Below are 21,954 nucleotides of genomic sequence, written 5' to 3' on the forward strand. Positions count from 1 at the left end.
CGTGGGCGTCCCTTGTGTGTCCTGTGCGTCGTAAAGTTGGCGACTAACTGAATCCAATCAGGTACGGGTGTTAAAATGGTTTGGTAAAAAGAAAAACGCTGTTCCGTGGCCCGAACCGATATCGTTCAATCATATATGTTTGAAGAGCGTGCACACACACACACACACGCACACACATATGCTCATAAACACACACACATACACAAAAGTCTTCTGCCACTCTAGTCGGTGAGTATTCGGTTAGTAATACATTCAATCCGACATTGCAACCATTTTATAAGAGCACACATCTTGTTGGATTGAGCTCAGAGGAAGGGGGTTTCGGGGGAAGGTGGTCGGGGATGACGATATGGGATGAGGTACATCTTCGTACGAAAAGATTTGTCAACATCCCATACCAGCAGGGCGCTTGAAAGGCAATCGTTTTCCACCGTGGAACGGTTGGAGCTCTGTGGCCATCTTTTTTCTTTCCCTCAAGAACACTCGGCGGTGCGGTGGAGGTCTAATATGGGGATCACTTGTACAAATTGATCGACTAACACGAATTGCGTGTACAATCCAAAGACCTACGTCGGCTAGCAGTGCCATGGTACCGTAGGGGGCAATATCGCAATACGAGGAGCGACATGAAGAAGAGTGCTGGAGTTGAATGACGTCCATGTTTGCGACCGGCCAGTCCTTGAGGTAAGGTCTGGTGTGGGTAGAGCATCTGTTTGGGGCCAGGAGATATTTTTCAAAAATAGCGTTACATGGCTCGTATCCGATCCGCGTACTCTATGGTATATGGTATCGATCGCACCGTATAATGCGCATGGTTCTTATAATAGCAGAACCATTGCATCCAACATTCATAAGGCATGTTTTATTTACATAAATGGTACTTCAACCCCCGAGAGATCAGGCCCGGTCTTCACACGAGACTGGTAACTCGGTTTTACTGGTGGGGATTTAGACGTTATCCGTCCATCACCATTTGATTCGGGACAGTCACAATACCGGACAATCACAATATAGAACGCAGATGATGAGCTTGAGTCGAGTCGACAATTTCCAGAGCAGGATAAAGGCTTCTAGGGGCCCCAAGTATCTATAACTGCAGATCCTAAAACATAGAGCTATATGGCAATGGAAAAGAAATTTATGTTCTGGGATGTTTGTCTACACCCGCCGTACTCTACTGCTGTTACGTCATCATACTTGTTCCGGTCACTGGCCAATGCAATGCAATGACCAGCACTGGCCAGCAATTCAGGTCTAATGAGAAAATCTAGAATTGGCTGAATGAATAGCGTCAAAAAACGATTCCTTTTATAATTAGAATTTTTTTGTTAATAAAACTCCCTTACTAGAAACCTAATCGAACTTGTCTTTCATACATGCGTATGTTTTGTGCCATAACGTACGCAACTCAACATGCAACGTGTAACAGTTCGAACTCCTAGAAGCTACAGATTTTCAATCCTTCCCTAAGACATGACGGTCAGGGCAAGGTCCTATCCACAGGGATAAGCATGTGGTCCTTCAAAGTGCAGAAAGGAAGAAATTAATGACTATTTCAATGGCATACATTTTCAAGAATTCGCTGTGGGACATTCGCATTCTGCCGATTGTCTTTTTTATGTGTAGGAACTATAATGTTATGGAATGGAACTTCATGCAATAGTGAAATGTGCTTTGTAATTCTAAAGTACAGCTAAAACATTTACTCATTTTTTAGAAAACCCCCTGCTGCTGCTGCAAAAACCAGGTACTTGAGGTACTACAGCTTCGCTTGCAAATTGTTCAAGTATGTAGTTCAATCACACAAGTGGTAATACCGGTAAGTCTCTTTCTCAGCAACAATGATACTTGAAAATCTCTTACTTTATGAATGGGCCGCTTGTAAATGATTGTTCCCATCGGAATCATCCTAAACAATTGGTATGGAGTGACTATGTTTTCCTGACTGAATACTGATTAGATAAAGTAGCAAATAATAGTGACCTTACAGTGTTTCGCAACGATCAGCGTTTCGTTTGCACAATTACGGTAGAACAGTAAAATAGTGATGCGGAAGCTATTATCACATTTTGGACGAATTTACCTAATTTGGCAAACTAACCTTGGTTAGTTATTACTGAATAACTAAGATTATTACTGCGTAACTTGTTGTCTCTTCTTCGAACCAATGTTTTGCTGATGAATGAGGGTAGAGCAATAAGGTCGGTTAGAAATTAGAAAAGTTAGGATGACATACAGCAAGATAACATTTTTCTTTGAAGCCAAGCCGGGAGTAATAAGCTTGGTTTCTGAGCAATCTTTTGGCCATAATGTTAACACTAATCTTTGTCTTTTGCATAAAAACTAGCAAAATTTTAATCAAAAAATGCCATTTAAAAAGCGACCCTCCGACGCATAAAACCTTCAGGTGCACGATGGAGCGAAGCCGGGATAAAAATCAAAAATTCATTTTTGGATTTCAGAAAAATGAGATATGTTTTCTTAAACTACAAGATGAAACTAAGAAATGACCCAAAAACTAGAGCCTCTGTTCTTCCAGGTTCTGAGAAACAGCCCGTCAAAGTCAAGACTTGTGAAAATATTGCTTGAAAAATTGAAAAAAATCCATCAACTTTGAAAGTCTGTAACTCCTATAATAATGGCCGGAATCGAATTTCAAGCACAGTTTTGGAAAGGTATATTATCCTGCTTTAAAATTGTTGACAGTTTAAGTAAATTGAAATTGAATGTCACAAAATATTAAGCATTGTTTCCCAAAACTCCTGGAAAATTTTTCAATTTTCTGTTTTTAACCTTACGCCATCGCTAAGGATTGTGAAAGATTGTAATATGATGCATACCCACTTATAGCCTAGAATGTTTTGTAACAATAAATGATAGTTTTTTTTGCGCATACGCGCGCATCTTTACGTCATTCTGTACTTTATATGTGAAGCTTATAGTTTATCACCTACTAGGCGTCTCCATCATGCCATATGAAGCATCATGTGTGGTAAGAAATATATGAAATTCTCATTCAATGAAATATAGGTCGATGATCGTATCGTAAAAATGTGAAGCAGGGTAGTGGTTGAACATCACGTAAAAGGGGAAAGACAAGCCAAGTCAATAACAAAGAATGAAATTTGGTTTGGTTTGCTTTGAATGCATTAGGTCGCTTTTTCTTGTTCTACAGCTCACAAAACCATTTTTTCATACCCAAAATTCCAATTAATAATGTACCCTACACTAACATTTTGTTCTGTTTGTACCCTTACCTGTAAAAGTTTAAGTTAATATTCAAGAGTTGGTGAATCACACTGCGTGTAGAATAATTGAAATGTAAAAAGCAGAAATCTTGCGGCACCTTTCATCATCTTTGTGTGATTCACTAAGCGTCGTATTATTGAGCTCGTGAGGCATTGACGGATCTAGTGAACACAGCATTTACAATCAACTGTTTCATGGTTCAGGAAAAAATACTGCATGAGACAGTGATTAGCTAGTATCAGCGTTAACGCCTATCCGTCTTTCGTTCATTAGTGACAATTCAGATATCATCTGGATAAACTTGATGCCCCAAAGTGTTGGTTCTGCTGGCCAATTGTGATCAAGTTTGCGAAAGATTGAAAAGAAAAAGTTATACAAATAGTATAGTATGAAATCAAAAGCCAAATAACCAGGTTAGTTCCTTATACAATCCAGCTAAATAAAACAAGTTATGTGACGGTAAATTATTCATTTTACATGAGTTGAATTGATGGAAAAATTATGGCATATTTAACCGACGCTATGTATACGCAAACATGTTGTATGTATGGAGCAAAACTAACAGAAATGAACAGTGTAGAGCACTTATAAAATGGATTTATTCCAAATCCTGAGAATTTATCTTATGTTGGATGAGATTTTTCGAATGCTTCACATTTCGTACAGAATTGAATTTAAAAAAACGGAAGGTTACTAAAAATTATAAAAACATGTACAATGGTCAAAAAACATTGTATTGGAAAAGATGTACAAGGAATTTGGTGTTAAAGTAGATGAACCAAGGTGAATGGGTGGAAATAGTACGACGGGAAATGTCTGTCGTCGGGCTTTTTCAAACATAGAAAAATTGAGCGGTATTTTGCAAATAGAAACAGAACTTATAGAAAGGATTCGAAATATTTTAATAGCCATCAACTGTAAATGAGCAAGGTCCATTGGGATCCTTAGGAGAGGAAGCAGCACAAGGTGGAAATAAAATATACAGAAGGGATAGAAGAGAACACGTCCGTAAAATGTAACGAGAATTCAATGTTAAAGACATTTTTATGAGAGCATTCTGTTATTTAAATTTAAAAAAAATTAAATTTAAATAAAACTTTCAGAATGTTTTTATTCTTCGTTGATTACAGCTCCTCAAATAGTAACAGACCCTTGCCAATTCAAAACCAAGAATATGATGGTACAAGCTCAGAACAGTTCAGAAGTTATGTCCACGTTAGATGCTTTAAATATCAATTATTTTCCAGATAACAATATTTGGAATAAAAGTTTTTTGTAAATTTAGTTTGTTTTATATCAAACTAAATAAAATCTTTAAGTTAATATAAAAAAAAGATTGAAAAAATAATGCACCCATAGAAAAATCCAAAAATATGAGGTTTTTGCAGCGCCACCTGGCGGGATTGTCCAGAAACATCATAATTCCGTGTAATATAATAATATTACACGATATTACAATGAAAAAATTGCAAAACATTTGATTCTGAATTTTATCCCGGCAATTTGCTCTTTTCGCTCCATAGTGAGGTGGCATGAATAATTAGTACGGTAAAAACAAAAACAGTGATAAAAATGTTAATTTTTTTTATTATGCGTGCTGCCAGTATGTCTATATAACACTTTTCGACACTGTTTCAGTTCACTTCGGAGTTCTTCACGAGGTGCGTGCCACAGTTTAACACACTTAATTTTACGGAGAGTTTAGTACGGAAATTTCCTTGAGAAACGCGAATCTGTGGATCTTTCCAAGCAGCCGGTGGGCCTCCCCCAGTTTGAAGCACTTCACAAGCAATCAATCGACGCTATCGATGCCGCTAATTCTTTTTAAGCCTGTCACTTCTATTGGACAGCCTCTTATCAATTGACGAAGCACTACGAAAAGCTCATTCCATCATTAGCGCACGCTGGAGTATCTCACCGTATCGAAAGTGATAGTAAAAGATTACGCTATCAGCAATTTGTTGTGCTTGTAAACCGCTGCCAGTCCGGGTTGTGTCTTCCAGCTGACGGTGTGGAAGACTAGTTCCTTCCCATTGGCCGACCGAAGTGGGAGGTTTTTCGGGGACAAGTTTAGTTGCGAGTTCGTTAGTATTTTTCCACTCCCCAAGTCACATGATGGGGTACCGTTTGCTGCTGGTGGCCAGTTGCCTGATTGGAGGTATCTTGGCATTGCCGGTGGATCCCAAACAGTCGGAGCTGAAAGACTTTACCTTCGATGAAATCATTCCGAACCAGTTTGGTTTGAGGGGATTCAACGGAACCTGGCTATCCGGGAGCGAGCTACTCTACCGCGAACCATCGACCGGGAACTATGTGAAGCTGAACGTCGACAATGGGGAGAGTTCCGTGCTGCTCTCCAGTGATGCATTGGTAAGGTCCACGCCGACGTCCAGGTTCTCCTGGTTTGTTCTGAGTTTATAAACAGTCGAATGTTCTTTTCTCATCGCTAGAGTGGATTTAGAGGAGCCTCGGTGCAGATGATCAGGCCGGACTTCACGAAAGTACTCGTCCGATACGATGTCCGAACGGTAAGGTATTTGGAACTGCCTCTGAACGAACGAAAATAAAGTATTCTTCTGTTTTGCTTTAGGTCTTTAGACATTCCTCGCTTTCGAAGTATGCCATTTACGATACATTGACGAGGTAAGTGCAGTTCAACTAATAAAATGTCATTTCTCAGTCCTCAGTAGGCCATTAAACCTGGTCGTACAATGGGAGTACCATCACGAATGACTTTAATCAATAGTTACTTGGCTGTTTCACTTCATTGGCGTTAGAACCATTGTTCCATCGATTGTTTACCTTCATATTTGTTTTAATATCCTGTAATGGTTTTCTTTCCGTCTAGTGAGACCTACCATGTCGCTAATCAGGAAGAGGTATCAATCTGCATTCTTGCACCCACCGGCCAGAGCTTGGCCTACGTGAAAGACAACAACGTCTACTACCGAGCTAGTCTGTTGGATGCGACGGAGCTGTCCCTCACCGAGGACGGCGTTCCGGGCATCATCTACAATGGCATCCCGGATTGGGTGTACGAGGAGGAAGTGTTCGGTACCGATGCGACTCTCTGGTTCTCGCCGGACGGCCAACGGCTAGCGATGGCGAGCTTCGACGATCGGGAGGTGAAAGAGTTTTCCTATCACGTCTACGGCAGCCCGGACGATCCGGACAACCAGTACCCGGAGGAACTGCGCATCCGCTACCCGAAGGTGAACACCACCAACCCGATCGTGCATCTGCGCGTGAAGAACCTAGCCGCCGATACAAACACCCCGTGGGTTGAGCTACCTGCCCCGGTAGCGATCGTCAGTGAGGATCACGTCCTTGGCACGGTGAACTGGGTCAGCTCGAGTGTGGTCGGTGCCATCTGGACCAATCGGCGGCAAAACATTGCCACGTTCCAGAAGTGTCAGGCGGACGATGGCGCGTGCAACGAAGAGATCCGCTTCGATAGACCTCACGGATGGTACGATCTGTACACGCCGGTGTGCTATGGAACCGGTGAAAGCGCCCGGTGCTTCCTGATGGGAGAGAACAATGGATGGCGCTCGATTCTGGAGCTGGGCGGAACGGCAGGGGTGCAAACACGCACCCCGGAACGTTTTACCGTGTCCTCGATCAATGGATACGATCAGCAGACGGGAGATATCTTCTACACGGCGGTTCCAGCCAGTGCACCGCACCATCGTCATGTTTACCGGAACGAGGAGTGCCTGACCTGTGATCTGCGCGATGTGGACTCGATTGCGTGTAACTTTGCTAGCGTGTCGTTCAGCTCGGATTTGTCCTATATGGCTGCAACCTGCTCAGGACCGACACCATCTTACACGCAGATCTTCCGCACCAGCGATCGACAGCTAGTGCTTGACTGGGAAGCGAACCGGGAGCGACGCGAGCAGCTCAAGCAGTACAAAAAGGTTCAGGTGCGATTCCTGCGCGTGCCAGTTGGAGACGGTTCGTTTATGGCCTCCGTACGTCTATACCTTCCGCCAGAGATCGACTTCGAGGGTGCAACCACTACCGAGAAGTACCCGATGGTGGTGTACGTGTACGCGGGTCCAAACTCGGTAGGCGTCACTGCCAGCTTTAGTATCGGGTTCGGAAGCTATATGGCCACCACCAAGCGAACCATCTACGCTCAAATCGATGGTCGCGGCACGGGCAACCAAGGTTACGAGTTCCTGTTCCTCATCAACAACCGACTTGGCACGTACGAAATGGAAGACCAGATTGCGGTAGCCCAGTATCTTCAGCAGACGTACAGCTTCATCGATCCAGCTCGGACCGGTATCTGGGGCTCAAGCTACGGCGGTTATGCGACCGCAATGACACTCGAAAAGGATCACGAACAAGTGTACCGTTGCGGTATCTCGGTCGCTCCGGTTACCTCTTGGATGTTCTATGGTAAGCACTTGACCCCCTTACCTCTAGCACTTTACCAAGTCGCTAACCAATCTCTAATACGATACAGATTCCATCTACACCGAGCGCTACATGGGCCGGCCGACGGACAATGCGATCGGATACAATCAGAGCGACATCAGCAGCTTCACCGAGGAGCTGAAGAATCATCTTTTCCTGCTGATTCACGGCACCGCCGACGATAACGTGCACTATCAGCAGTCGATGGTGTTCGTGAGGGCCCTACTGGACCATGACGTAGACTTCGAGCAGATGGTACGTACCGCGATATATTACGTTGCACAATGCCACTGGACAGGTTAACAATGGGAGTGGCTTGTCAAACCAAACAATGGAGGCACTGGTTTATCTACTAACACGCATCTCCTCCTACAGACGTACCCGGACGAGGCACACTCTCTGTCGGGCGTACAGCGCCATCTTTATCACACGATGGATCAATTCTGGGATCGTTGCTTCGCGTAATGGCTTACCGATGTGGTATCCGCATCCTGGTAGAACCAATGAGTGACTCGTTTCATAGCAACGATATGAAACAATTGTGTATTAAATACCCAGGTTTTGGGTAACTTTCTATTGCGAACAAACAGAATGTGTGGTTTAATGCTGAATCCGAAAGTTCAATTGAAAGTTACAGATAATAATAGGATTAGCTGTTGTTTTTTTGTTTAATTAATTTTCGATGGATTAACAATTATTAATTAATTAATTTTCGATGGATAAACTTTTCATAACTTGTTCGTTGTATTTAAAATATATACTTGACCATCACGAATTGTTATACATACGTTGTTTTCCCCAATTTACATAGATCCTATTCTATGGCTACCTTAGATGGAATGGGTGGAGCACCTTCCAGCTTCCACCTCGTCACGGAGAAATAAAATGCTAGTACCAGTCCGATCAGGCCAATCGCGCCTATACCATACGAAACGTACACGCCGATGTCCGGAAGCAGTAATATCAGCTGAAAAAAGGGAGGTGATAGAATAACACTATGCTATACAAGGACTACTGTCTCTTATTGTACCTTAATGTCATCAGCTAGATCTTCCGTGATAGTAGCCGTTTGCCGGAACCAAAGAACCGGTAGCATGACGTCAGGGATGCCATTGAGGAGACTAAAATGAATGGGCATAGACTAAATGTTGATGCCAGCTGTCGATGTAGCGTGCTACTCAGGCATTTACTTACGTAATTCCATAGTTCCGGAGATTCAGATTGATCTGCAGCTGAGCCTTTACGTTCAGTGGCACCCCGGTGTATGGTTCCAGCTCCATCACGAATCGATGCTCTTCCTCGTTCGGCTCCATGCCGCTAACGGCGTTCAGGTAGCTCTCGTTGGCAAGATAGAAGTGGGGAAATGAGACCGTTGCCGGGGCACCGAATTTACAGCGGGACACATCCATCGCTCCATTGTCCAGTACCGGGCAGCTCGCTTCGTCCTCCGCCGTACACTGGCAGGCCGTCTCCTCGTAGTGCACACCGTTGTCGAACACCCGATCGTTCCCGTACCAGCGCAGTCCTTTGATGCCGAACCGCTCCACCTCGTCCAGGTACTCCAACGTGACCGCACTGCACACGTCCGGTGCGAAGACACTCACGTTCGGTGGGTTCCCCCGTAGGTTTCCGAACGGAGGCCACGCCTCGCCGGTCGTCCCAAACACCTGACCACACCGGCCGCGATAGTAATCGGTAGTGTTCGCCCCGTTCCAGAGCCGCATGACACCGGTGTTCTGGACGTGGTCCTTGCCCGTCCCGACGGTGAACGTACCGTCATACGTTTCGCTTTCATTGCGCCCGAAGAACCAACCAAACTTATCGTACGGTGGTAGGTCGATGGGAGGCAGCGCACCCGGAGGCAATACGGCTAGCAAGGACAGCAGACTGGTCAGAAGATTATCGTCGTAGCCATCGAACATCATTTCGCGAACTAGAACGTTGTAGAAGGGGCTGGTAGCGAGTGCATTCAGCATGATGATGCTGTCGATCAATGGCAGGAATTCCGGTTCGTTGCGTAACGCATAACCAACGGTCTAATGGGTGAGAAAATAAGAATTTTATCGAACACATTGGATACATTGTAACAGTTATGAGGGCCCAGTATTTAGAGTTACCACCAACATTTCAAGTCTCTCCAATCTAAAGAACGGTTGGTTAGACTCCTCTTTAGACATGAGACCTCTACACCTACCAAAAGGACCGGATTGATCGTTACGACGCGGTCGTTCTCGTAGTCACCGACCGACTTTTCCGGCACGTAGTGCCAGATGCGCCGCTGTTGAAAGGTCAGCAAATCCTCGTCCTCGCTCCACGTCAGGTTGACCCGCTCGTGCCGTTCGAGGAACGTGTACGGACCGAGCTGCTCGAGGTGCGGCTTGTAGTTCTCCTGCCGGTAGTCGTCGGCATTCGTCCAGTTCCAGAGGTACAGCTCCAGGTACATATCGATCGGAGGATCATACCAATTGTCGTACAGTTCGGTGCCCGGCACGAGCACGAACTCGCTTTTCGCAATCTGCCATACTAGCGCCGGCCACAGGAACCCGAGGCCCAGCGCGAACACACACACAGCAGTCGCGCTGCCTAGCGCACAAAGTCGCTTGTTCGTTGGTGAACAGTTTGAGCAGCATGCCATGGTTTCCGGTGCAAAGGACACTACCACCGTCGAATAAAGTACGCACGTGTAGCGCAGGCTGTAGATTAGCGGTAGTTAATCAGAGAATGAAGAATGCATTGGCAGCAATAAATTTTGATAAGATTTCACAATTTCTCATTCTCCTCCAAATCGTTAAGGATGCTTATCGAAGCAATGGATTTGAACAATCGGTAAAACCACCCTCTAGCAACCTATTAGGACTACCCCAATCCACCTTCAACTGCCAAGTGTCCAAAGCTGAGGAATGAAATCATGTGTCAATTTTTTAACAGAACAAGGTATAACAACACATCAATCAAAGTAGCCATTGGACTAGTTTCATTTCGACACTACTTGTTGGCATGACATTTTGCTCACGTGTATCTTGTTTCTGTGCCATTGGTATTAATTGTATATGAAAAAAAATAAATCAGCAAAGTAAACTACTCGAATCAACCCGACAGCTAGCAATGAATTCTGAAGCAACACTTTCCAGTTCAGAAGTATTTCGCGTAGCGTGCGATTGGTTGTATAGCTTACTATGTTGTTTTTTACGAAATTAACCAGCATTTTCTAAATTTTAGTGTCACTTTCTCGATCATTTATGAGCTTGGTCAGTCGGTTCCATCACTCACTGCAGTCTGCTCGTATGAGCCGATGGTAAAAATCCATGTAAACGTTATTCCTTTTACACAAAACAATCAAACTCAAGCATCTGGACACAAGTTATTTAGTACCTTTTTTTCTTGCGGAGAACCACCTCAGAGGGCAGTTGGATCTTTACTGAGTTGGGCCAAAGCCGTTGCGACCCATCTAATCCTCCTGCATGCCCTACGGCAACACAAATCCTAGTATTCAGCCGGCCAATCGCGGCACCGACCACAGACTTTGGGGCTACATGCTGCTGCGGGGCAAAACTATGGCCCACCTCGCCAATCGATAATCAATCGACCAATTTCCATTGTCCAATCGCCGCCTAATCTAAATCCGTTGATCATCACATGATATGACCCGTAAGCAACAAGATAAGCGGGTGTGAGATCGCGTGGGCGATGCAGCCGTTCGCCAGGTGCAATGTTTTACCTTGAATTGGTAAGATTAGGAATTTTATAACCTGCCGGATGAATGTCCTGTGATGCAATTGGGGAGTCGCAATCTTTGGTATAAGATTTGGTTCACACCACGACGAAATGCATTTCGAAGTTCTTAGGAATAATGTTTTGTTTTTGGACGGTCAAACTCGTTTGAATTCGCGGGCCACATTTCCTCCCAATCTTCTTAGCAGTCAATCGTGATTAATCGTGATTTTAGTTTAGATTCAGTTGATGTTGTGTAAGTATTTATCGTGAAACTAAATGTGTCCCAAAGATCGATAAAATATTTGAGGTTAATTCAGTAGTTACTTAAGCTAGCTTTTGTAAGTTTTACTTTTAGATTCCTATCATGTGATACGAGCGGTTATTGACTGGAGACAGCATCTTCAACCATTTAAAACGGTGAACAGAAAGAACTCCGTCGGAAGCGCATCGAATGCATGGAATCATCTTCCTACTTCTACCGAAATCATATAATGTTTATTCAAACATATTTTGCAATTCAACACTAGTGTGCTTTTTTATCCAGTATCAAAAACTTTCCATGCATTGTTATAAAAAACTTGTACATTCCAGATTATCTTAAGATCTTTTATTAATTATTGAACTTTTTATTATGAAATTTACACTTAGATGTTGCTGATGCTTCTTTCTGCTGGAGAAATTCTGAAAGAAGCATATCAAAGAAAGCATTTCTCAATATTTTCAATAACCTTTTGAATTTTCCTTTGAAAGGAAAAGTAAAAAATAGCACTTCTTTTTTTGTATGTTTTGTTTTGTAGAATGACACATGCTCCTGTTTATTTAACGCGCACAATCCAGTAACTCTGCATCTCATCTCAATCGTGGATACAAGCCCTAGAATCCATCCACCGGGAGCTGACCGGCATTGGAAATGTATCTTCCCGTCACGCACAATAATATCATCGCCCGCTAACACACGAAGAACAGCGAACAGTTTAAAGCTTATCATGCAGCTGAACAAATGGAGACGAACAAATTGTGCCCAATGGATCCGATCCTGCCCGGAAAGGATGGCCAAAAGAGAATGAAGATAGGTCAAAGAAAGGAAACTTCAACGAAATACGGGGGGCAAAGGAAGGAAAGCTGGAATAATCGAACGGGAAGGAAGGAAAACGAAAGTGCCTAAGGATATAGATTAAAAATGGTCCATTCTTACAGCAACAATATGTACGCACACGCACACACAAACATATACACTCTCAAACAAACCCACTGCGTGGAAGTGGTTAGAATTCGTTGACTTAAGAAAGAACTAAAATAGCTTAATTCATCTATGGTCTAACCACCGGTTTTCTTCGCTTATCCACTAGCCATGTTTGACCACTGTCGCGCGGTCCTCTCTCTCTTTCTCCGTCGATCACTGTCCACTGCGCGCCTGTTTGTAATACTTGTTGCACCATTACTAAACCCCCTCCCACTCGAGACACACCCCGTGGGCATTAGGTTGTTTCAAATTCGTACAAATATATATATATACGCTGCGATAGGAAAAATAGTGATACTTTGTTTGATTTTAACTTTGATAAATAATTTCTCTTCCGATATTCCGTTCAATAAATCGTGTCCAGGTTGTTTTCGTCTTATAAAATAACCTCTTCACTTGCCTCGGGCGATCCTCGGTTCCGTCGAGGTTCCTAGTTCAATTAGCGTCAATCTGCGCAATAATAATCGGCCAAGCATGTATAGGAAAGTTGATATCTTTCTAATATTTTTAACCTCCTTTTGTCTTATCGTACTGTTAAAGGATATAACGCTCCATGGCGATCGGGGGTTGCTCTACTAAGGTAAATATTATAATACGTTCTGATACGATTCCCCTTGTTTGAACGGGTGGCGATCTTTTTTTTTAATCAATTTTCGCACTGTACATACAACTATGCACCCACAGTACTGCCTCACGAACACGGCTACCGAGCCTATGGGGTACGTATTTTGCGTAACCCCGGAGACGGTAGAATGCTCAACAGATCTATAATTTCCATCTTAGACTAACGCCATCATCTACCTGTGGTTTCCATTGGATGTACTGTTGGATATTCATCTGTCCGTTCCGCGACATGCATTTGTTATCAATTTAATGTCGTAACATTACTGGCGAAATAATTGTAGTACTTCAAGCACGTTATGGTGCAACTAATTTAAAAGTTTTGCTTAAAAAATAGTATACATTGGACTGGGATAAAATATCATTCTCTTTGCCAATGTGTACTCGTTGCGAATGCAAAATGGATTGCAGTAACCGCCATTTTACAACCACGACCCGCCTTTTGCACAAATCACACAACATAGTTTGATAGTATCGTTGCTTATTATGCTGTACACTAGATGGATGCCCGAACAGCTTTAACATTCGCATTTAGATAAATGTATACTTGCAAACAGTTATCGCATGGTCAGAACCGGATTTACAGAACCGTGTAGCACGTGATCCGTTATTTGTCTTCCGCAGTTTTCGGTATCCGCTAGCTAATAGTTTCGAACGAATCTACATATCTAACGGGGCACATATTGCCTCCTAAGGTGTGTGTGTCCCGAAACCATTTGCGTTGTTTCTTCGGGTTATTTTTTTTTTATGAAAGTGGTCACATTGTTGTGCGAGTGAAACATTTCCTTCCTAGTGCCGTTCGTATCACGCAAGCGATTTTTATTTTATTCCGTACTCATACTAGGAAGAGGAGTGTAAATTCATCTAGCAGCCAAAGTTAAAAACTGGCTGCGTTGGTTAGAAAATCGATCAAAAGGGGAAGTCAACAAGAGCTGAATAAATAAAAGCTGAACACAAAAGTTCATTTTTAGAGAACTCTATACGAAGTATCGTGGGGGTCGAAATATAATTTATAACAATAATAACGCATTTACACCAGTAGTGTTGGGCAAAACTTTGATTCCGAGTTCCATTAACACTACCAACATCGGATTTGGAATAAGTTGGAGGAGTTTTACGATAGTATTCAGTTCGGGGAACCTTTGAGATTATGACTTTTTACCTTATACATACATAGACTATCAACATTTAGAGACTTGAGAGCCCACCGTTGCCTTAATAAGTGCAGAGTATACAACAATGCTTGGAAAATGTTCGAGTAACAACCTTCATCCGTCCGGCCGGTCACTGAGGACAAGTATTGACCCGATATTTTAACCTCACACAAACGATCGCATAGCGGCAGGAGTGTCGACGGTGACGCTGATGACGTCACTTCACAGGTTGGCATGGTGATGCGGTTGTACATGGGCGTGATGATGCGCATGGTGGGTAGTTGCACCAGAGGGTACCGTCGATACCGTGGATGACGATGGAAGGGACGAGGGACCGGTCGCTGCCAGCGAAGAGCTTCCCCCGCCCAGTATCTGCTCCTGCAGTTCGATTTTGATGCGTATGTCTTCGCGCTTCTGCTGAATGTGCAGCAGCTCCTCGCTCAGGTCGCTGCATATTCGCAGTAGCAGAAGGTTCTGCTCTTTCAACTGCTTCAGCACGTCCGGCATGACGGGCGGTGGATCATTGCTCTTGAAGCGTACCTGCCGCAGGCTGTCGCTCAACGCCGAAATGCGTTTGTCGTAGTCGAGGGCGGTTGCGGCCGATGCACCGACCGCTGACGAGGATTCTACACTTCGGGACGTAAGCAGCGGCGGCTGCTGCTGCTGGTGCAGTGGGGATTGCGAGCCACGGACGTTATTTTGCGGCTTGCGGTACACCTCGAACGCGCTGTTTCGCGGTTGGTGCATGACGAGTGACTTCGGCAGTGAACCCGATGCCCGAGGCGTCGAATGATGCGTCATGTTGCCAGCCGCGTCCAGATGAATAGTGGTGATGTTGTTCGACTCTCCCGTGGGCTAAAACGTGAACAGAAGAATTCGGTGAGGACAAATCAGTTTTGGTGCAGAATTAGGTTTTTCATACACTTCTTCAGAACCACACTACAATAATTCTTAAATAATAAACAGTGGAGAACTGTTGCGTAGCAACAAATGAATATACCATAGCAACCAAGCAGATCTCATATTGTAACCAAAGTTCCTCCCAAGGTTCAAATTGTAACCAAGGATTGCTTGGACAGTAACCTTGGTTGTAACCACAGAAGATGAGCCTTTTTTAGCATTGGACCCACAAACGTCTTAGTCATGCGCTTCCCTCGGATCGATAAACGGTAAAACGACCGATTCTTGATAAATTTGCAATACGGCTTTCGTTTTCCCAACACTAAACCACTGGAGAAACGATTCCCTCACAAAGATTTCCTGTTTTGGCCTGTTGTCCTCAGACTTTTGTGGTGAAGTGTAACCGTTGTCACCACGACCAAACTGACTCCATAAACATTTTCCACAAGGTTGGGGCCTAATAACGGAGGGCATTTTGTCGCTTTCTCTCGATTTTCTAAAACAGAAAAAAATAACAAACTTACCACCATTCGATGGCCAGCGGTGCCACTGGCGGCCCCGCTCGGAAAATGAGTAAAATCCGCAAACCCATGATGTTGATTTCCAGCAGCCTCGGACCCGGCCTGTGGTTGCTGTTGATCGGCCGTGGGTGTTACTCTCGGCGGAACCTCCGGTGGCGGTGGCATCTTCAAGGGGTCACCGATCGGCGCCATGCCCATACCACCACCTGTACCACCGCTCGTGCTTAGTTTCAGCTTGTTCAAGTCCAGGCTACTGCTGCGCGTATGCCGATGGGCCGATGGTCGAGGTGGTGGCAAAGGAGGCGGTGGCGGCTGCTGCTGATCGATGGACTGTTTCTTCGCCAGCGAAGGGAGCGTGTTGCCCGCGGTGGCGGATGATGCAGCGAAACCGGCCGCGTCCAGCGATATTGTCATCGAATCGTTGCCTTGCGAGTTGGTACTGGCAGTGTTGCTGGGGTGTCCGACACCACCGGAGTCGCGCTGTGGGGGTGGTGGGATGGCCCCAACGCCCTTCGACGGTGGTTTCTTCGGTTGCGGTCTTTGGATGGCACGTAGGTCGCCGCTGTTTGTGAGCGAATCGCGCTGCTGTTGTTGGTGCGACGTACTGTGATGATGTTGTTGCTGCTGCTGCTGGTGCTGCTGTTTTGGGCTGGAATCATCCCGTGACTGGGTGGCCAGCACACTTCCGCCAGAAGCGACAGGAATGTCACCACCGTAGACTAGACTACTATTGTCAACCGCTTCGGCACCTGACGACAGGTCGGAGAAAAGAAGTCGTTCAAGTGAAAAGAGGATCAAAGGAATGATTGGTCGATCATCATTCCGACTTACCCACTGGCGTCACGCGAATTGGCACGGGATAGAGGATTTGCGGATCTGATACGATCGCCAAAGTCGTTCGTTGCAGATCAAAGTTGACCGGCTTAGGGCCCGGACTAGAAACGTTCGATGTAGGAGATTCCATAAATTTGGTCCATTCTTTTGTAGTTGAGTTCCACTCCTGCCAAGGGAAAACAAATGACAAGTTGTAGTACAAAATCATAAAATAAATAATTTTATAAGTATTTTATCGAATTATGTTGTGTGTATGTTGGTAAAATCAGTAAGTACCTGTGTTACCATACGATCTTGTACCCACCTTATTGTTTTTCGTATTCGGAGGCGTAACGGGATGATCAGTCGATTGTTTCACTTTGCTCTGGGACTGCTGCTGCTGCTGCTGGGTAAGCACCGGGGGTGTTATATTTGGTGGTGTCTTGCGTACCTGCGACGAGTTGGAGACAACACCGACGCTACTACAACTGTCGCAGCTGCTACCTTTCGTGGCGTTCGCTACGGAACCAGATCCGCCCGTGCCACTACTGACACCGGTGGCGGATGACACCGAGGGTGGACTGTCTTGCGCTACAGCCGCCATTGCACCACCTGCTACCTTCCCGAAAGCTAGCGAATCTGGCACCGGCACCATACGCTGATAGTCTTTGGCCACATCGAACCGCTTCCGGGCGTTATTTTGCACGTTATCATCACTCTCTAGGTGCAAGAGGTCCGCTTCAGCAGGTTCGGTTCGCTCCGGTACCCCATTATTGACTACAGTAGATTGTAGCACGGTGGCAGCACCAGTGGAAGCGTCCGCCGGGCCACTTGTTCCACTGGAGGATGCGGCCGTACCCGAAACGGAACCACCACCAACGCCGGGCTGTAGAAGCGAATGCTGTAGCAGTGATGGCAGCAGGCAGGGTGGTAATGTTGCCGGCACCGGGATGTTGTTCCTTCGCAGCACCACCAGATGCATGGCGGCGGTAAACTCGGCCAGATTGAGGGCACCGTCCCGCGTCACGTCGCACATCTGCCAAATGTGCCGTAGTTCGTCGATCGGGATGCGAGATTTTTCAAAAAACACTCTGTAAATAGCAAGTGCCAAAAATAAGTTATTTAAATCTACTACAAAAACAAATCTTCAGATGAAAATTCAGTTTTTTATTGCCTGTACTTCTCGATGTCAACTTTCTTCAACCATTAATATTGTCAGTAAACAAATAAAAACTAGCAAAACTCTAGTTTTTAGTGCAAAAATGCATCCTGCTTTTTTTCCTTGCTACAAGCTACGATTTTGTTTCAGATTCATTTTAAAAATGACAAAGTTAAATAAAGTCGTAAATGTTTGCGTAGCTTCCACATATTTGATCTGGCATTGAATGCCCACCCGTACAACTCACCTTGCCACCGGGCCACTGACCAGCCCGTGCACATCCGGCTGTATCGTGCGGAACTGCTTCAGGTAGTACTCCTTCTGTGTTTGCGAAATCTGATAGAAGTACTCGAGATCGATCTCCTGCTCGTCCTCGTCGCTGCTGTGCCGGTCGGACGATTCCTCCTCGGTGCCGAGCAATTGCCGCTGTTCCTCGCACACCAGACCCTGCCACAGCGTTTGATTAGCCCACGGACGTTCGGCCACACTGTTGGTCGGGGTCGGACTGTCGCTGGCCGTGCTCCACGCTTCCGGTGAGCCACCGGGCGGGTGTGAGCTGCCCAGCATTACCACCGCCCCACCCTTCAGCATGCCGACCGTGTGGCGCTCGCGCTCCCCGCGAATCATGTTCACCGGATCGTCGGTGTGCTCCACCTCCGAGTCCGTGCTCGGTTGGTCAGAGTTTGTCATCTCGCCGCCCGTCGATGCACTGCTGTCCTGGGTCGTGCTACCACCCGCACCCACTTTCGCCGTCCCTACCACCGGCACTGAGATCCGGTTCGGCCCTTCGACGCCGTAACCGTTGTTGCGCTCCAAGGTACCGACGCCGCTACTGCTGACGTTCGTGGAAGCTAACCCGCTGCTGGTCGTCGCAATGCCACCGGATACGCCATCAATACCCGGTGTTCCGCCAGAGACCGGATCGATCCAGCTGAACTGTGGCAGTGGCAGATTAATCGAGGTGGTCAGTATTTCCTCTCGCAGCGGAACGGACGCCTGGAAGGCTGCGATTAGCTTCAGGCAACCGTAAAACTGTTGCCTCGACAGGTGTAGCGCCGTTGAGGGAACGCCAGCGAGTGCCGTAATCTAAGAGGATGTAAAAGGAAAAGACGAAGAAAAGCATTAGTAAGTCGCCCGAAAGCAAAAAGAACTACCTTCTAACACGAGCAAACTGCTAGTATAGAAAGGTGAGGCAGCTATTTGCATGCTGATAACGGAACACACATCGTATTCGCTTCAGCTGACATCACTGTCGTTTCCTTCTAAATCGCACTACCTCACCGACGATTGCGTGAGCGTAGAGAGTCAAAGCACCTTTTCGTTCGGTCTAGGAATGTTCTTACTCACAGGGCGGTGGAGCGGGGAATGCCGTTGCTACTGTTGCTTCGCTGCCGAACCGAATGACCTCTAATCTTGCTGGTTTGAGGTGCCTGTTGCATGGCGCCCTAATTTAGCTCAAAGCAAACAATGTAACAAAACTATCCGGATGGCCCAAAGGCAAACAGAAGCCTCCCATCAAGCGGACCTTTTCCTTCATTCGCGATACAGTGTTTTTTCATTCCAAAATTAAATTGTAAATGATATACGCCACATTGCAGATACGCTATATAAAACGTTTTGTTCACCAAAAGTCTCGCGAGTAGCATTATTCTGGACAGCATACCTCCAGGAAATGCATGCAACATTCCATTGTATGATTGCAAACTTCCAAAGTAGACATGTACTGTTCCAGTACCGATTTGAAACATTCCAGCAACTGATTCAAGTTTCCCATAATATGATTCGAAACCCAGTAATTGGCAAGATGTGCAAATGATCAATGAATGAACATTGAATGACTGATATTAATTAAATAACTTTAAATTTAACAATATAAAAGTGTCTGTGAAACTGAAGTTGGAATAGGGAGGCATACAGGCTTATATTATAATCTACATTATTGTTGAGATCCACACAGTATTCTATGAAATTCTTCAAAAAAAACTTGGCACATTTTGTCCGTTGTCTTCTGAAAAGCAAAACCGCGGTCAGTAAATTTGATTAAACCAAATTTTGCGAGCCAAATCGAGCCAAATCGAGCCAATGAACATGCGAATGGTACTAAAAAAAATACAACCACAAATTATCGCGAATAAGCATTAGACCTTCAGAGAGTCGTTCAGAAGTAAATACTATCGCTAGAAATAATAAAATCGTACATTTATTATCGAGGCTGATGATAAAAAGCTTTCAATTTGTTTGTGCATTGTACTCAAATACACTATATTAGAACGCGGAACAACGTCTAGGATAAGATAAAGTACTATATTTAGATATGGGGCTATAAAAAAATTACTAATGATTGTTTCAAGACTTAACATTGCTTAACGTTTTGTTTACTATTATCTTTTAGTTTATTAACTGCAAGGCCAAGTAGTGTTTTAATTAATAGACAAACACAACTGTGTCTTTCCATCTGCACCTGGTTGGGCTTCCGTCGTTGTAGCAGAAACATGGTGTTGACCTATGCTTCCTAGTTCCATTTGCCTCTTCCAATGACTGACCCGCCACCGCTTACCCTCCATTTGTTGCCTACTCTGTGCGCTAATCATAAATTATGTTCCTCCGCAGTGTCGCTCGTGCTATCAAAAAATATCCTGTATGCGTTTACAGTCTGAATTGGACGACGGGCCCTGCTATTATCGTTAGATAGTATTATCATACACACCATGACGAAATTCTTACGTCATTGACAAATAATCTTCCCAGAAGTTTTTAAACAAGAAAATCTGAACCGAATATTGACATCCAGTTAGTGTGTGTGTATGTGTTGATTAATCGTAATCTAACGTTGGGCACTAGGAGTTCGGAGCCTGTGTCAGGTGGAATCTTTTCCTGAACTTCATACATTGCAAAAAAAGAACACCTAGAGGAACGACGAATGCAACAATCTGTCCATCATCCCATGCCAGATGGTCTCGGGGCGAGAGGGTGACGACCGTGACCGGAGGCTACAATCAAAACGAGATTTTAAATAAGCCTAAAAGAAATAATACTATTGTCAGGGTAAGAAATTCGTAAAAGAAGTTCGTAACACAAGAAAAAGTGTGAGAGAGCGAGAGAGATAATAAATCCGACCAATAATGGACGGAAGTACAAGGATCATCAATTACCGTAAAGTTTGGTTTTGGGAAAACCCTTCCCATTCCGGGAAAATGGGTGCAAAGTGCTGGACCACAGGTGTAGATGTTCAAGGTTTGTGGCATTTTCCCCAGTGGGTGGGAAAAAAGTGAAAGCACCACTCGATGGAACCGTGCCAAAACAACAAATGAATAAAACTGAAACAAACAGTTGACGTACTACGAGTTGTACCATTATGTATCGTGTAGAACGGAAGACTGAACCCTGCCACATCTTTCTCGCTAGACGAGGGTCAAAAGTGGTCCCTGGTGGATGCCCAAACTAGAGGACTTGCAGCGAGTGTGGGGAAGGATCTAGTACCAGTTCGTTATTGCATGTACTTTCCTGTTTGCCACCATCCTGCTTACCTTCGCTTCCTGTATTTTTTTTCTGTTAGAACGCTAGAGAGCATCCGGCATGCACTTCCTCTTCGCACTTTGCCATCGATTCAATTCATTCGCTTCCTCCCGGTAAGACACGTGAGCCTGGTGTTGCTCGTTGCATGCCAAAAGAACTTATCCTCCTTTACTCTCGGGGTGTGTGTGTTTGTATGCCATCCGACGGTGCTAATTTTAGATAAAACATTTAGATCGCTAACATTGACCCCGCAAGTCCGTTTTTCATCTCTCCCTCTCTCCGTCTGCCCTTGTCTCTATGTCTCTATGGCACAGGCCAGCGACCCACCCCGATTACGGATGTTCCCTCCTTTGATACCGATTATTTACCTTGTTTATGATCTCGTTGGATAGGTTGGCCGAACGGAAGAGCGAAGTGGCCTTCAGTGCCGGGATCTTGCCACCGCTACCCTCCGACTCACTGCATATTTTGAACAGATCATTGTAGTACCGTAATTCCGCCTCGCTCAGCTCATCCATCGTCGGACGGGGAGAAAAATTTCGACTGTCTTCGGATGCACACCAGGCTCTTTACGTCCGTTCGTTCAAATAACCTGCTATGCCCGGGGTCCAATCAATCTGGTACACCGTAGATGTACCC

General features: G+C 45.1%; 3 protein-coding genes across 3 annotated transcripts; 1 reads left to right on the top strand and 2 right to left on the bottom strand.

Annotated features, from left to right (window-relative positions):
- Window positions 1–5,361: 5,361 nt before the first annotated feature.
- LOC131281192 (venom dipeptidyl peptidase 4) lies at window positions 5,362–8,139 on the top strand. Its single transcript, XM_058310452.1, has 6 exons — window positions 5,362–5,619; window positions 5,700–5,777; window positions 5,840–5,892; window positions 6,098–7,656; window positions 7,724–7,929; window positions 8,050–8,139. Exons 1-6 carry the CDS (start codon window positions 5,362–5,364, stop codon window positions 8,137–8,139), a joined length of 2,244 nt encoding a protein of 747 aa, XP_058166435.1.
- A 349-nt stretch (window positions 8,140–8,488) lies between these two features.
- LOC131293231 (protein croquemort-like) lies at window positions 8,489–10,309 on the bottom strand. Its single transcript, XM_058321310.1, has 4 exons — window positions 9,869–10,309; window positions 8,869–9,710; window positions 8,705–8,795; window positions 8,489–8,641 (listed from the first exon to the last, which is right to left on the bottom strand). The coding sequence occupies exons 1-4, from the start codon at window positions 10,307–10,309 to the stop codon at window positions 8,489–8,491; spliced, it is 1,527 nt and encodes a 508-aa protein (XP_058177293.1).
- A 4,054-nt stretch (window positions 10,310–14,363) lies between these two features.
- LOC131282278 (ralBP1-associated Eps domain-containing protein 1) lies at window positions 14,364–21,833 on the bottom strand. The gene is made up of 6 exons (XM_058311692.1): window positions 21,684–21,833; window positions 18,047–18,885; window positions 16,966–17,731; window positions 16,659–16,827; window positions 15,831–16,576; window positions 14,364–15,261 (listed from the first exon to the last, which is right to left on the bottom strand). The coding sequence occupies exons 1-6, from the start codon at window positions 21,831–21,833 to the stop codon at window positions 14,629–14,631; spliced, it is 3,303 nt and encodes a 1,100-aa protein (XP_058167675.1). The 3' UTR covers window positions 14,364–14,628.
- Window positions 21,834–21,954: the final 121 nt, after the last annotated feature.

This window comes from Anopheles ziemanni, chromosome 2, assembly GCF_943734765.1.
Source record: "Anopheles ziemanni chromosome 2, idAnoZiCoDA_A2_x.2, whole genome shotgun sequence".
Taxonomy (NCBI): Eukaryota; Metazoa; Arthropoda; class Insecta; order Diptera; family Culicidae; genus Anopheles; species Anopheles ziemanni.